Source organism: Eumetopias jubatus, unplaced genomic scaffold, assembly GCF_037043125.1.
Source record: "Eumetopias jubatus isolate StellerSeaLion01/CBP00866 unplaced genomic scaffold, mEumJub1_p1.0 scaffold_6, whole genome shotgun sequence".
Classification (NCBI taxonomy): domain Eukaryota; kingdom Metazoa; phylum Chordata; class Mammalia; order Carnivora; family Otariidae; genus Eumetopias; species Eumetopias jubatus.
Window position 1 is genome coordinate 7,839,373 of NW_028274812.1, and position 17,215 is coordinate 7,856,587.

The window sequence follows — 17,215 nt, forward strand, 5'->3', positions numbered from 1 at the left end:
ACCTTACACTTAATTCACTAAACTTCATACAGTTTTCGTAGATCCATTTCCGCATTTATCACAGTGCTTTACAGAAATGTTTAAATCTGCAAGTTCCAGTAACTACCACTTACACCTTAAAAATATCAAGACTACAAAAGGACGTAATAACCACCACAGCACACTGTAAGAATGCAACTGAGGACAAGACCATACTAACGCCTACCAGAAACCTACCTCCACTGGACGGTCACTCTTTACCAGGGCTACGCGTGCCCTCTGCAAGGAACCGTCCATCAGCTTGTGAAGTCTTAAAATTAACTTTCTTAACCCCATTTGCTTCAGTGCTTTGTCTACAAATGGTCTATAAATAGAAGTCAGACAATGTCTACTAAAGCCTGCTTCTGTACTGCAGTCTGGTGCTCCCCAGCCAACGGGGTCGTCCTCAGACTCAAGCCTCTCAAGCTTCTTAGGCACGCAATCCTGTGAATGGACGTTGAAACTGCTGTCAACGGGCTGTGTGGGTTCCGGTGCCCTTGGACCTGAGAGCTGTTCTTCTTCACTCTCATCCGCGCTACTTTCCAGCTCTTTCAAGTCCCCTTCTGTGTCATCACCCTCATCTTCTGGCTCATTGCCTTTGGATGATCGAGGAGAAGGAATTTCAAACACTGGCCAGCCAATGTCTGATAAATTCTTGATGCCCAAAACAGTGCCCATAATCCTTAACTTCTGATTTAAGTCTTTTGTGATGTTTAACCACAAACAGAGTGCCTGCACCCTGTCCTGGAAGTCTTTTGCAGCATATTTTTCATAGTCCTTCTGAAGAGCCTGCAACGATGGATAAAGTGCTTCTATGTACTCCAGCAGCTCCATTATCCGCTTCACCTGCTCAAATGACACCCTCTGGCGTTGGAGATGCTCATGATACGTTGAATAACCCACCGTATTTGTTCCATGAGGGGCTCTGCACTGCCCTTCTACTGAAGTACCATTAAAACTAGCTCCATTTCTAACAAAGGCGAAGCTCCCATAATTAACTTTGAAAGTAAGGATTTCGTTGATAATATCTGGGATGGCTTGACGGGCTGTATACAAGAAGAGGTCCTGGTCATTGATGGTCCGTCCTGCATGCCAGGCTTGGAGCTCCAACCAGATCAGTTCATTAGACCGGTTAAACCAGAAGGCAGACGTGTTCTCTTGTCCTCTTTGCTCCCTGTCCTTCTTCTTGGAGACTGAGGTAAGCTTTAGCAGAAGTCGTAAAGTCTCAAAAAACTTTAAGCGATCTGCTGGACAGTCAGTCCTGGAAGTCTGGCGTGCAGTTCTGGCTATAGGCATGGGCACGGACACCGGGAGCTTAGCGTTGCTGCAGCCAAGACTGAGGTAAGGCTTATTAAGATCCACATCTGGAATTGATTTTTTGGGCAAAGACCCCCCCACTGAGTCCAGCATGAACGAGCACTGCACATTTTTCTTATGATCGCGCTCTGTTGTCCTAAGAGCCGCTCGGATCTTCTTCTCCTGCTTATAGCTGTACTCTTCCACGTTCTCCACAGTTTTCCCAGCGTCTTTGTGGGGAGGCTGGTTTGGTGCGTTCATTTTTTCTATTAAAAAGAAATAAACAGATCATTGTGTTAACTCTAAAACATGAAGCTGCTCTCAATATCTTCAATAAAACTGATATTCACATATACTTTTCAGGCTGTTACTGGAGAAAAAAAAATCATAACCATATGCTGAAAATTAAAAGATTCAAAATATATACAACATTTCTCTCTAAATTTCCAAAAAGATTTTATCCATTTTCCGTGCTTCATTATACTTGCTCTACACTATGCTTTCTAATATTCTCCACTACAAATCTAAAACAAGCCACTTCTCTACACTAAAAGTGCGGTTATCCAGTGAGTGAAATCACCACAAGTGAACCGCCTTCGACTTAAGAAGGGAAAAGCAGCACAGCAGACCTGACAGAAACATGGTTTAGAAAACACATCCTGGGCCCACTCCCAGCGCCTGGGTGGCTCAGTCGGTTAAGCGCCTGCCTTCAGCTCAGGTCATGATCCCAGGGTCCTGGGATCGAGCCCCGCATCAGGCTCCCTGCTCGGCGGGAAGCCTGCTTCTCCCTCTCCCACTCCCCCTGCTTGCGTTCCCTCTCTCGCTGTGTCTCTCTGTCAAATAAATGAATGAATGAATGAATGAATGAATGAATAAATGAATATCTTTTTTTTAAAGATTTATTTATTTATTTTGAGAGAGTGAGAATGAGAGAGAGAGAGAGAGCACATGGGAGGGGGGAGGGTCAGAGGGAGAAGCAGACTCCCCGCCGAGCAGGGAACCCGATGCGGGACTCGATCCCGGGACTCCAGGATCCTGACCTGAGCCGAAGGCAGTTGCTTAACCGACTGAGCCACCCAGGCGCCCTAAATGAATAAATATCTTAAAAAACAAAAACACAACACATCCCATCCCTGCCTCTGCCGTGAACTGAATGTATTTAACTTGGAGCAGACCGCGGAAGTTTCCTGGGTCACTTTTTTTTTTTAAGAGTTTATTTATTTGACAGAGAGACAGAGAGAGCACAAGTAGGCAGAGCAGAAGGCAGAGGGAGAGGGAGAAGCAGGCTCTCCGCTGAGAGGGGAGCCCGACATGGGGCTTGATCCCAGGACCCCGGGATCACGACCTGAGCCGAAGGCAGACGCTTAACCGACTGAGCCACCCAGGCATCCCTCCTGGGTCATTTCTCTCATTAGTAAAATGAAATAGACTGAGCAAAGAATCTTTAAGCACTTTCAGATTATTCTCATAAAAAAATGAAAGACAGATAATAGGTAAAAATGTTAATTTACTCTACTCCTTGGTTTCTTCTTTCCCACAAATGAACAATAACATTTTAAATTTAGCATTAACAAAATTGAAGACATACAGAATAATTCAGTATCATTTGCCTCAACTGGCATATAAAATCATTCAAAATTAATGCACAGAAAGTAAACATCACACTTTCTCGTCAGTTATAAAAGGTGCTATTAATTTTCCTCCCAAGCTTTGAAATGAACACAACCCCCCTTCCTTCCTGTTTGGCATTTCTGCCACTATTAACCACCTCTGCCTTAACTGAAATCCCTTCATCCTGTTGCTTTCTAGATAAAACAGTCTCTGGGTTCTTTTCTACTTCCCAAGTCACTCTTTTTCAAACTTCCTCCCTGGAACCCGGCTCACTCCAGAAAACGCTGTTTCTCAGAGTTCCACTCTTCAATCTCCTCTGCCTTACTTTCCCCTCCCTGTGTAATCTTCGCTTCCACTTCATATACTGATAATGGCCAAACCTAAAACCCCATTCCAGTCTCCCCTCCACATCCAAGATATACTTTGTGTCACTGAATCCAGCTCACACATTCTGTATTTTAACATCTCTGAAATTAAAATATGTTTTATAACTGATGATATGAATAAGTTTTAGAAACATATTCACTAATGTTTTACTTTTTCTTTTATATATATAATATATAACACACACACACACACACACACACACAACATAAGTAACAAATAGTTTTTTAAATCCTGTATCTAAATATCAAAAAGTATAAAAAAGGGTTCTTTCAGTAAATAAAAAATAAAAAATCTTAGTATAAAAACACACTGTGTCGGGGCACCTGGGTGGCTCAGTTGGTTAAGCAGCTGCCTTCGGCTCAGGTCATGATCCCAGGATCCTGGGATCGAGCCCCGCATCGCATCGGGCTTCCTGCTCAGTGGGGAGCCTGCTTCTCCCTGTCCCACTCCCCCTGCTTATGCTCTCTCTCTTGCTCTCTCAATAATAAAAAAAAAATTTTTTCTTTTTTTTAAAAACCACACTGTGTCATCAATTGTAAGCATTTTTTTTTTTCTTAAAACATATTCTAGTATGCCTTAGATTTGGTGAAATAGGGTATATTTATATGGGTAACAAACTGATATACCCAAAATCAATTCACTAAAGAAATCCTGTTTAAAACCAATTTACCTTCTAATCAATTTAAATTAAAATAGTTTTAAAAGAAGAATTTTAGGGGCACCTGGGTAGCTCAGTCAGTTAAGCATCGGACTCTTGATTTCTGCTCAGGTCATGATCTTAGGGTCATGAGACTGAGCCCCATACTGGGTTCCCGCTCTGGGCATACGGCCTGCTTAGGATTCTGTTTCTCCCTCTCCCCCTGCCCCTTCCCCACCCCTACAGGCATGCATGCGCACTAATTTCCTTTATGATCCATCAAAAAGGATTTTATCTGCCTATAGGGATTTTTGCTACATTTTAATATAAAAACGGTTATTATTACTTTTTAATTACCAATATTTTTAAATGATCGAATTTTTATCTGTAGTTTTAATCTACCTTACTTCTTTGAAAAAAGATTTTATTTACTTATTTGACAGAGAGAGACACAGCGAGAGAGGGAACACAAGCAGGGGGAACGGGAGAGGAAGAAGCAGGCTTCCCGCCGAGCAGGGAGCCTGATGCGGGGCTTGATCCTAGGATCCTGGGCTCATGACCTGAGCCGAGGGCAGATGCTTAATGACTGAGCCACCCGGGCGCCCCATAATCTATCTTACTTCTAAAGGTCTTAAAACTTTTTATGCAATCCATTCAAAAAATTTCTTCATAATTTTGTTTCTAGCTACAAATGCCTATCAATATTCATTCATAAAAAATTTGTCCAAGCCTGGTCTTTGTCTCCTCTTCAATGTTTTCTCTGTGTTCTTCATACCTTTACTGACATAGCAGACACATAGCATTCATCTCTACTTGGTAAAACAACGGTTATTTGAAAGCAAAGCTAACAAGTGCTTCCAAATTTAACTCCACTATATTTTATTTTTCAAGATAGGAATTGATACTATACTTTGTCACTATGAAACACAAAATGACATACGTGGTATCACTGTTTAAGGCTAGAGGTAAAGATAATGAGTTTAGTTTTTAATACACTAAATTTGAGGGGTCTATGGGACAGCTATGCTGGTGATATCTGTAGGTAAGTGATGTGGGTCTCGAGCGCAGGAGAGAAATCCAAAGATATAGATTTGGAAGTCATCAGTATATACACATGTTATTTAATACCAGGAGAATAGAATATGTAAGAACATCCAAGAAACGTGTACAGAAGAGAGGCAATGCAGACCTAGAAGAGAATGTTGTATTGGTACATACATCCAAATAAATGGTTTTGAATCAAAGAAATAAAATATTTATGTAACAAAAAACAATTTTTTTAGCTTAGGATTTAGGATCCTAACAAAACTTTATAAAATGATATACAGTAACATTATTGATAATGCCCAGAGAATGTTTGCATACCGTTTATAATTTGAAAGTAATAGTGAACAGTGAAAACATATTACTTGGCTTATGTAACTCATAAATGTTCTTGTAATCCATGATTTAAAGATTCTAAGGAAAACAAAGGGTTAACTGAGAGTAGCTAGGATAGTTTTTCGTAACTCAAGACTGGGCTATAAACATTATGCCCAAAACTATGCTATATTTTCTAGGAAGCTAATATTCAAAGCATGAAAATATTAAAAGATAAAACTTCTCAGCCTTGATCTTTATTTCAATAATTAAAAAGACTCAAGAGGGGAAAAAAATGCCATAGTCCCATTTTTCAGTATAAGAAGAATCAAATTTTAGTAGCCTAAGAAACTAATTTTTGCAGATTACATACAAATCTTGTTAAGCTTACCTCACAGCATACAAAATGGTATATTATACAATTTTTAAAAATTTTGTGTTTACATAAAGCAATGGCTTATTTGGATTTACAATGTGTGTAAAGAAAAGCAAATAGAGAAAGGCACAAGATGGAACATAAGAGCTTTTTTTTTTAATTTTTCAAAACAAAAAATCAAGTTGGTTTTGAAAAAACATACACAAATGGAAACTGATACATCACCATGTTTTAAAATGATGTAATTTAAACTTAAAATAGACTTAAGCCCTAGTCTAGCTACTATGAAAAAAAAAATCAATCTCTTTATTTTATCGGTAGCTATACTTTTCAAATAATATATTTGTGATGGGCAAAGGAAACACAAGAGTATTTCCTAGCAATCAGTGACCAGGCTGTCCTCTATGAAACCATAAGGCACCTGTCCATTAAGGGAGACTGAGAAGTACTACGGTGTTGGGGGTGCAAAGAAATCTATAAGCTGAGACACAGTTTTTATTCCCAAGCCCTTTATATTCTGTCTGTACCCAATCTGACATGACTGTAAAACTTTTAATAATAACTTGAAAGCCTTTTAATAATGGACAAGTTTGTTTCTGCGTCTAGTTTTCTTTTCAAACTAAATCCCTCTGCAATTAATAACAAGTCAAATACAAACAGCTTCTGAACAGGAGAATAAATCAAAAGTAGACAAAACGTATTATTACACGACAAGTTCTCATCATAGTATTACAAACCTAGTCCGTAATAACTTCAGGGAGACTAATGGTGGGACGTCTGATCTCCTGAGTGGCTGTAAATTAAACGGTGTGATTTGGTTAGTGCCGTTACAGCGATCTTCCAAAGTAGCTACTTTTTCCTTTGGCCAATCACCAATAATTCCTGCCTCATCAGAAGCGCATGAAAGGAAAAGAAAAAAAATTTTATAATGAAACCAAAAGCAACCAATGACAAGCAATATGGTTCACTAGTGTAAACAGATTGAGAGAGTCAACTGAATTTTCCCCCCATCCACATCTAGACCTGGCTCCTTAGAATATGTATAAAATGTATTTTTTATCAAGTCCTTGAAATACTTCTGCTCTCCCAAACGAGTACTATCCATATTCAACACACGGGCCTTCCTCAAGCTCTCAAGTGAGTAAGCATAAACAGACGGCTGCTCTTTACCTTTAAGTGTGAGATGGTCATTAGAGCAATGATGTCCTGTCCAAGCAATGTCACAATCTGCAGGGGCTTAGAGATCGAATTCATGGTTCTCAAATATCAGTCAACATTAAGAATCACTTAGGTTCCTGCTAAAATGCAGACTCCTGGGCCCACTCCCAGCGTCTCTGATTCAACCTGGCTAGAATGGCACATTTTTGGGAAACACTGCTTTCGTCAACCCCCTTATTTTCAAGTAGGAGCTGTACAGAGACTGTCATAATCTTCACAACAACGTGATGAAGACTACCATGGAACATCAACAGATGGTAAACATTAGGACAGGGATCTAACCCATGTTCGTGTCATCACACCACTGTTAACACCTGTCACAGGTGCTCACAGACCAGTACTGACTGCCCAAGGGAAGGTTAGACCCTGAGTGTCATAAACGGCAGATTATAGCGGGTAACTAATCTGTAAAGACTTTAAATAACACCACGTACCTGACTGGGGGCTCTGAAGAACGGACAGAGCTCAAACAAGGGTAGCAAGAAGTCAAGAGTATCTTTTAGGCCAGAGAAGAAGAGCATGAAGAGACACAAAGGCAAAAAGAAGCGAGTATGGATGCCACAGTGAGACTGCACGTGGACAGCCTGAAACAGAGCTTTGACTGTCAGGCTGGGTTTACACTAAAGAGCTGAAATACAGATTTAGGTCCACTCTAGTTAACAATGAACAATCATGTGACTGACTATACAGCTGACCCATTGAACAATAAGGGTTTGAACTGCACAGGTCCACTTATACACGGATTTTTTTTTGATAAATACCGTAAATGTATTTTCTCTTAGATTTTCTTAAAAACATTTCCTTTTCAGGGTGCCTGGGTGGCTCAGTCAGTGAAGCATCTGACTCTTGATTTAGGTGCAGGTCATGATCTCAGGGTTGTGAGATCAAGCCCTGCAATGGGCTCCACACCAGGCATGGAGCCTGCTTAAGATTCTCTCTCCCTCTGCCCCTCCCCGGCCCTCTCTAAATAATAATAATAATAATAAAATAAATAAAAATTTATTTTCTCTAGCTTACTCCACTGGAAGAACACAGTACATAATACATATACAAAATATGTGTTATTCAACTATTTATGTCATGGTAAGGCTTCTGGTCAACAGTAAGCTATGAGAAGTTAAGTCGTTGGGGAGTCAAAAGTTATACACCAATTTTTGACTCTGCAGGGGGTTGACCATCAAACCCTCACCCCGGCATTGTTCAAGGGTGAACTCTACAGACTGAATTTGACTTGTAACCATTTTATCAGCGCAATTTTACAGCAGTATTATACTCTCAAAAGCAAGTTGCTAATCTTACTACTGTTAGCAAAAACACAGACTTGTACACACACATACACATATACTTTGAGATATTTATGATAGGGCAATCAGTATGTGTATATATGTGTATGCACATAAGTTCAAATTCTGATATAATTATCTTAAGATATTCGTTCTATCTCTATAATTTGGCTATTGCAGTATATGATAATATTGCTAGCAAAATGGAACTGATACTGATTTACAAGGCAGATTCATTCTGAAGAGGACGTGGCTTGAGTGTTTTAATTCTTATTTAACCTATTTAAACTGTGAGATGAACTAGATTTACTTCCTTCTGCTATATTAAAAGGCACAAAAATTTAAGGATGAGATAGTTTGACTCTCTCTCCCTTAAACCAATCTTAAGAAGAACAGCTATATATGACTAATTATTGTCCAAAAATTTTTAAAATCTTAATTACTATAATTTGGCAGTTATTTACCATTATCCAAAAGTACAATAATTAAATCCTGCTACTCATCAAAGTATGAAATCAAGCCTGGTCAGTGAGCTAATTCAAGAGCTTAACTGGTAGGTTACATCAGTCAGGATGTCACATAGCTGACTTTTCTTAGGTAATAAGGAACTAACTGTTCACACTTAGACATCATAACATTGCTATCATATTTATCACAGCTTCTAAAAGCAGAAGTTCATGCTTTAAAAACAAAAATGTCTTTAACATTCCCAGGGAAATGCAAAAATTGGATAAAATATCTTTTTGTAAACTTCTAAACTGGCAGTCATTTGAGAGTCCACCAACATAAAGCAAGAAATAAAACGCTGCAACAATGACAACCTCACCTTCATCCTTCACACCCACATCCCATCTCGACAGTGGTGACCTCGCCTTTGCCCTTCACCCCCCCCTACCCTGCCATCCTGCCCCAACAATGGCGACCTCACCTCTTCCATCCTTCACACACACACACACACACACACACACACACACACACACACACCCCGTCCCCCCGCCATCCCATCCCAACAATGGCGACCTCACCTATGTCCTTCACCTTCCCGCCAGTCTCCGCTCTCCTAAGTCCCCTGGCAGCTCAGACAACCACCATGACAGGCACTTGTTTTGAATTACCCTGCTTGGTGGTTATACAACTGCATAGTATGCTTGGAAATCACAAACAATGAATGACACAATGAATCTTTTTGCAGGATTTGTTGTGCCCATTTGCAGGAACTTCTCTAAAAGTCTACTCCCAGTAGTGGATTTGCCGGGTCAAGGACATAACCAACCACAACTTGACTGTATTAACAAATTACCCTCCCCCAAGGATTGAGACAATTTACACTCCCATTAGCCTTGTATCAAAGCTGCCATCTCCTCATATCTTTGCTAGCAGTTGCTCACTGAGGTATAATAAGAAATGTATTTGGGTTTTTGTCCAGGTTCCTGGCACAGAACTGCTAAAAGCTCTTGGAATTTCCTGAGTGATAGGAGCATCTTTTATTATTCATAAGGAGCCCCTTTCAATCACATCTATATTTATACTAATGAGGTGACTTAAAGGGTGCTCCTGGATAGCTTCAGAATGGGGCTGGTCACAGAAGGAGCAAATATTTAGTGGGCTGGAACTTTCAGCACCCCCCGCCACCCACCACCCTAACCTCCCAGAAAGGCATTGGAGGGGGGCAACCTGAAGATTAAGCTCTTTAAAAACTCTTTAACAAGGGTATGTGATTAGTTTCCAGGCTGGTGAACACATCCAGGCAGTGGGAGGCTAATGCCGGCAGGACCCGGAGGGTCCATGTCAGCCCCCACACCTTGCCCCATGCATCTCTTCCATTTGGCTATTCCTGAGTCCTTTATGATAAATCATAAACGCAAGTAAAGTGTGTTTCTGAGTTCTGTGAACAGTTCTGGCAAATTATGGAACCTGAAGAGGGTCTCATGGGAACTCTCAATTTACAGCCAGTTGGTTAGAAAGTGGCCTGGGACTGAATTTCCAATTATAAAAAATAAATCTATAGTAGTTAGTTACTACGGTAGATTAGTAGTTGTTACTCTGAGCCTATAATAATAAAAATATTTAAAGACTCATATCCATATAATCAGTTTATGACAATGGCTACCATTACTTAAAAAAAAAAAAAATTAATGGTTACTCTCACCTCCTTGCAACATGGTGCCCTCAGTTACCTTACTGTGTCCTTCTAGTCCTTCAGGAATGCTTATGATGTCTGCATTTACGAAAGGAGAGGGGCTGGAGGCATAAAGAGAGTATGAATGACCGGACACAAATTCCCGAAAGCTTTATATCAAATGCAGGTAGGAGCTAGTCCCTTACAGCCCACAACCACACCTCCTGCTGCTGAAATGCCCTGGCTGGTTCCCTCCCACACTGACTTTTGGTGGCCCTGTGTGGCCAAAGCATGCAGCAGAAGTGGTGTTATGTGACTTCCTAAGCTAAGAACCCTTACAACTTTCACCTTGATCTCTTACGACACTTGCTATAGGGGAAGCTAACTGCCACGTAAGAATTCTAATTACCCAGGAACAAGTATGCTGTGAAGAATCCCAGGACAGCCATGTGGAAGGTCATGTGGGGAAAACAAAAACAATGCCAGCCAGCTCTCAGCCCAGATGCCAGACATGTGAGTAAAGGAGCCATCTTGGACCACAAAGACCCACAGACACCATGTGGAGAGGAACTGAAAGCTCACACTTAGGGCCCTATCCAGGCCATGACAACATCTCCAGCCAACTGAGCCATTCCAGCTAAAGCTCCAGACACGATGGGTTTGAGACGAGCTGTGACCTGCCTAAATATGTGGCCCACAGAATCATGAGCACAATAAAATGGTTGTTCTTTCATGCCACTAAGTTTTGGGGTGGTTTGTCACACAGCAATAGATAACCAGAAAAATGCAAATATTATTGGTGACATTTATTAAAAAGATGAGTCCAACTTGGACTGCAGTTCTAAAGTGAATAGTATGATTCAGAGAGCCTTTGCTTGTGGCAGTGAGAAAGAAAGAATGCACCAGTTCATATTTCCTTGGAAAGCTTTTAAAATAAATCTGACCAACCTAACTAATTCTAAAAGCTCTTGAAAATACTAAGGGACCAATATATTATCATGAATCACACACTAGTTTGAAATATGGGTCTCCCGGCCTCAGCCTTCAGGTCATAGCACAAATGTCACTCGTTCCACAAGTCTTCGAGCCTCAGGGCTTCCCACCCCCTGCTGTGGCCACCCACAGCAGCCTCTCCTCGCCAGCCTTCATCCCAGCTCCACTTCGTGAGCCTGCACGGCCTGTTTACCTGCATGCTTCCCACACGAGATGGGGCTTTCACCACGGAGGGTAACAGTTATTATTTCTCTATATTGGGTTTGCAGGTATTTTTATTTCTTTTTGTCCGTAGTTTCTAAATTTCCTATAACACGTAATCTTTTACAGTAAGTAAAAAGAGTACATTTTTAAGGATTTTGGTTTCCTAGGTCTGCTGTCAGACAGGTACAAGTCAAAAGACGTATGGCCATCCATTTCTTTACCTGAAAAATGGCAGGAACTGGAATAAGTGGTCTCTAAGACCCCTTCCAGATCTAAGATTCTGTAATTTTATGGAACAAACAGTTGAAAGAAATTGAAGGAAAAGAGACAAATGTCCATCTTCTATTTCCCACACACCCCGGAAGGACAGCAGGAGCTCAACAAAGAGCCAGTGACTGGGGGCGCCTGGGTGACGCGGTCAGTTACGTGTCCGACTCTTGGTCTCAGCTCAGGTGGTGATCTCAGGGTCCTGAGATGGAGCCGTGTGTCAGGCTCTGCGCTCAGCATGGGGTCTCCTTCGTTTCTCTCTCCCTCTGCCCCTCCCCGCCCCCATGAACACACGTGCCCACTCTCTCTCTCTCTCTCTAATAATCTTTTTTAAAAAAAATCTAGTGACTGGTTTTCTGACTGATTAGTAAGGCAGTAGAGTTAACTCAAGTACTGCATTCAGGTAAGCTTAACATCCACTGCTTACACTAGGAAAAAGTCCAAATCAAGTACCAGGAGAACTATTTCTAAAAATAGTCCTGTCCCTATCTCAAGCCTTCTGGCCTCAAGTTGCTTTAAAAATTCTAGACCTCAGTTTCTCAATCTATAAAATGTGAGCATTATGCCCTCAACTCCTATCCTAAAATAGTAGGGATCAACAAGTGAAGAAAAAGCAGATGTGCTATTGGCATCTTCTCAGTTTTACCAGCTTGAAGCAAAACTGTATTAACTAACATTGATTCAGCAGATGCTACTTCAGCGACACCTGTTTTGGATAAGGAACTTCTATAGACATCTTTGAGAAAATGAATAAAGATTGATTTTAAAGATGATGAATTGCAACTGAAAGCTATCAAGTTCCTGAGGGGGGTAATAAGTACAGGTCACAGGTTAACATCCTAGTGTAAATAAAGCAAAAGATCGGGGGGCCTGGCTGGCTCAGTCAGCAGAACATGTGACTCTTGCTCTTAGGATTGTAAATTCGAGCCCCATATTGGGTACAGAGATTCCATAAAAATAAAAAAATCCTGGGGCGCCTGGGTGGCTTGGTTGGTTCAGCATCTGACCCCTGATTTTGGCTCAGGTCATGATCTCAGGATAGTGGGATCAGGCCCCACGTCAGGCTCTACACTCAGCATGGAGGCTGCTTGTCCCCCTCCATCTGCTCCTCCTGCCACCCGTGTGCACACACTCTCTCTCTCCCTCTAAAATAAATAAAATCTTTAAAATATTTATGTAAGTATTTATGTAAGTATTTACTTTAAAAATAATTAAGTAATCTGAAAAATTTAAAACTCCTTAAAATAAAAGAAGAAAGCAAAAAATCACCTTCCCAGTGGAAAAGAAAGACTATTACTGCTTAGGAATTCTTCCTGGGGCAAGATTTCACCCAAGCAAATAAATACAACAAAATCCGTTTCTCTTGCCTGCTTTCTTTCTTGAGGAAGGGCTCCAACAGGGACACAGAGTAAACTTGCCACCTTACAACCACAAGAGGTCAACGTGTGGAAGATACGTGTGGGAAGGGGAATCTGGCCAAACAGAAAGGAAGAACATGGGCCAAAGAAAGGGAGAAATGGGCATGAACTTGATGTCAGTAAGGGAGAGCACGTGATAGGGGAAATTTCTCAGATAAAATAAAGAATAAAATCTATACTTTGTGCAGCAAGAGACGAATGAATTCCAAAAAGCTATGAGATCAGTTTTAGGACAAGTGGCTTGCTAAAATTAATAGGAGAATTCTAAAACCATAAGGCTTCAGTGACCTGAGGATCTAAGCCAGAAAGCAGGGAACAAGGAGGCAGCAGGTCACCACGATTTGATTTATCTACCTCAGGAAAGAACAGCTGTGACATGCTGGAGGAAGTATGAAACGAAAACAGAAAACACTCCCAGTTTCTAGGAACAGAACATTATTTGGGCTCTGAGATTCCCAACGAAGAGAAAAGTAGAACAGAAGTTCTGTCCGTGGTGACTGGGTGTGGGGTACCATCCAGGCACTGTGCTTTAGCAAGGAGGCGGGCTGTGCACACTTAGGGCAGCACCAGAGTCACTGACAGAGAGCACAGGTCACAGACTGGTTAGGGAAGCCTGGCTCCGCCGCTCCCAAACTGCCCGCTACATGATGTCTGGAAGACAAAAGCTAGCGATTCAAAGAATAAAAAAAAGCCATCTCGCTCATCTACCAGCAGCCATCTTAGATGAGTGCACAGATTCATGCACACTTGGCCTCTTCTACTCACCAAAAGAAATACAAATGCTTCACACCATCGGCTTTAACAATTACTCAGGACAAACCTTTCTATCTCTGGAGAATTATTTTCTCCTTTATTAACAATACTGCTAATGGTAATTCAAAAATTAAGAAATGAAATTTAAAAGCAGCATTAAAATCAAATAGGAGATAAAAAGAAAAACATTATCGTAGAAAGGATTACACAGATTATGTATCAAAAGTGCCAGTACCGGACTCACCCTTCAAACCAGATCGACTGGCAGGTCTCCCTACGTTATTCCTCTGGTGCTTGGCAGACATGCGTTTCATCTGCCGAGGTGTGCTGGGGGGAGAAGTGCCATAAAGGTTCTCCGTATTGGTTTCATCTGAAAAGTCCTCTGGATCAGACTCAGAATTCTTGCAAGCTGAATCTCCCAATATGCACTCTTGCCTATGAAAGACAGAAAGCAAAGAAAATACTCAGGAATGTATTAAGTGACCTCAAACTTAAACTACTTGAAGCTTCTTTTAAATACTCTTTGTAAAACTTTTCTATGGCTCCGTCTCCTCCTCAGCAATGCGGTCTTTCTCCTCTATTTGTACTAGTGGCACTCACAGAACTTGTCTTTCGCCCAAAGGGAGTAACATGTGTGTGACGGCTTCTGCTCGGAGCCCGGACAACACGAGGACCGCACGAGCAGAGCCGGGGTGCAGTTTCTGCTGTTTATGGGATTCGGAAAGAAATGAGTTTAAACCTAAAGACTTACAGACTGAGGAGAAGGAGAGCAAAGGACTAGAAGATACAACTGAGCGAGAACGGAGTATGCAGCTGCGTGCCAGGCACCGGAGGCTCGGGGACCCGTGGGCAAGTACAGCCCTGCCCCGGACCTCAGGGCCGCGCTTCCTCCTTTCGAAGCACACACAGCAGGAGGCATAGGCACGTTCTACTGTGATGGGAGCAGCAAAGCAGGGGGGTACTGACAACTTAGCGTAGGCCAGTGTTTCTCTGTGCTCTGCGAACCACCACAGTGCAGAGCTCAGGGGGCGCGGAGCGGGGAGAAGGACACGGCGGAAGAAGAAAAAGGAATTAGCTTCTCTTTATCTTCGAAATGCAACTCCTCATCAACTTGTTCTCTGGTAATGTTTCCTGTCAATCCTCTATCCCCAGCCGATTTCTCAAATAATATCACTATTTTGATGAAGTTCTTTTTCTTGCAAAGCTAACAACAACAAAAAAACTTACTGATACAAACAGAACAAATACAATCCCCAAACAGCAAACAGAAGGAATCAATCATGAAGTTCCTTTCAGATATACACCAGAGTCTATGCCGTTCTGAATATTCTTTCTAAAATACACCTCATGGTTTACAAACATAACTCCAAATTATATCCAAGCTAGAACCAGTGTTCTTCCTGGCAATTTATATCCTGATATAAAATCAAAGGTATTACAAAATCAAGATGGAAAAAGAAAAACCACTCTAAAATAGATGGCATCATTATTATTGAGTTATAGTGACAAATAAAACTTCAGAAAACGAACTTACAAAAAATAAAAATGCTGCAGAATTATATAAATTTACAGCACTGAAATCCGTGAGGAATCCCTCAGGTCAAAACTGATTTAACCGACAAGACTACTCTAGGCACTGTGAGTACTGTGCCCCCACACATACTTAAGACATACAAATGAAATACCCTGAAAGCTAACTACAACAAATAAAACTGTGAGCAAAGTTAGAAGTAAGTTTTAAATATACGTATTCCCTTAGGCTAACCACATCTATAACCGAAGCATCAGAGTCACACAACAAATAATACAACTTCCAGATGAACTGGAAATTCCCTCTATCCACTTCTTCTACACTCACTGTAAAATAGTCGATTCAGCTGATGAGAAGACACGGCTATCCATGACAAGGTTGTTAATCTCATCTCCCTGGGCTGTAGTGCTCACTTTACTAGCACAGTTTTGGAATGATTAACACTGCAGACTTTGTGGTCTGAGGGACTTCGGTTCAAATCCTGACTATGCTGGCTATTAGCTATGCAAGCCTTAGCCAAATTATTTAAAATCTCCACACTGCACATTTACAAAATAAGGATAATACTTAAGACTCCAATGAGGATTAAATCCAATAATGCATGCTTTTTTTTTTTTTTTTAAGATTTTACTTATTTATTTGACAGAGAAAGACAGCGAGAGAGGGAACACAAGCAGGGGGAGTGGGAGAGGGAGAAGCAGGCTTCCCGCAGAGCAGGGAGCCCGATGCGGGGCTCGATGCAGGGCTCGATCCCAGGACCCCGGGATCATGACCTGAGCCCCAGGCAGGCATTTAACAACTGAGCCACCCAGGCGCCCCTAATAATGCATGCTTAACAAAAGAGTGAAAATAGACGGGGTTCACTCAATGATTGCTACTATTCCTATTATAAGCCTCGGAAGTCACCGAACCCATTCACCACCCACTGAAAGAACCTGAGTTCCTTACTCATCTGCATAACATTAAGAGTAGGGGCACCAGGCTGGCTCAGTCATGGATGGGAGTTCGAGCCCTATGCTGGGTGCAGAGCTTACTTAAAAATAAAAATCTTGGGGATGTCTGGGTGGTTCAGTTGGTTAAGTGTCTGCCTTCAGCTAAGGTCCCGATCCCAGCATCCTGGGATGGAGCCCCCCATCAGGCACTCTGCTCAGCGGGGAGTCTGCTTCTCTCTCTCCCTCTGCTGCTCTCCCCCTGCTTGTCCTCTCTCTCTCAAGGAACCCCACATCGGGCTCCCTGCTCCGCGGGAAGACTACTTCTCTCTCTTCCACTCCCCGTGCTTGTGTTCCCTCTCTCGCTGTGTCTCTGTCAAATAAATAAACAAATCTTTAAAAACAAAACAAAAATAAACAAAATCTTTAAATAAAATAAACTAAAATAAAATAAAAATCTTTAAAAAAAAAAGGAGAGAGAGAAAGAAGTCTGCCTTAGTTCAGCACGGTACAGGACTGGAGACCATTTTAACATCTGTAGCATCTTCTAAATTCTTTCAAATTCAATACTATAACTTTTTTCTTCCCCAAAAAGATAAGGTCAATGGTAAGGAAGGACAATGTATTCCATTACTTCTGTATCTCCAAGTTTCTAGAATAGTGTTGAAAACCATTCAGTGTTTTTTAGCACAATAATATATTTCATATATTAGAACGGTAATCACTACAAAACTACAGTGCAAACATTCAGCCAGTTCAATATATCGAGGCCAGACAGCAAGGAATACCAGGCTAAAGAGAAAAATGGAGACAGAT

General features: G+C 41.4%; 1 protein-coding gene across 1 annotated transcript in view; it reads right to left on the reverse strand.

Moving 5' to 3' along the window:
* MAP3K4 (mitogen-activated protein kinase kinase kinase 4) overlaps positions 1 to 17,215 on the reverse strand; it is a 111,112-nt gene that overhangs the window by 56,531 nt on the left and 37,366 nt on the right. The window contains exons 2-3 of the mRNA XM_088023808.1: positions 14,184 to 14,374; positions 217 to 1,580 (exon numbers count right to left, since the gene is read on the reverse strand). Of these exons, the coding sequence (XP_087879934.1) occupies positions 217 to 1,580; positions 14,184 to 14,374 (1,555 nt within the window). The remainder of the gene's footprint in view (positions 1 to 216; positions 1,581 to 14,183; positions 14,375 to 17,215) is intronic.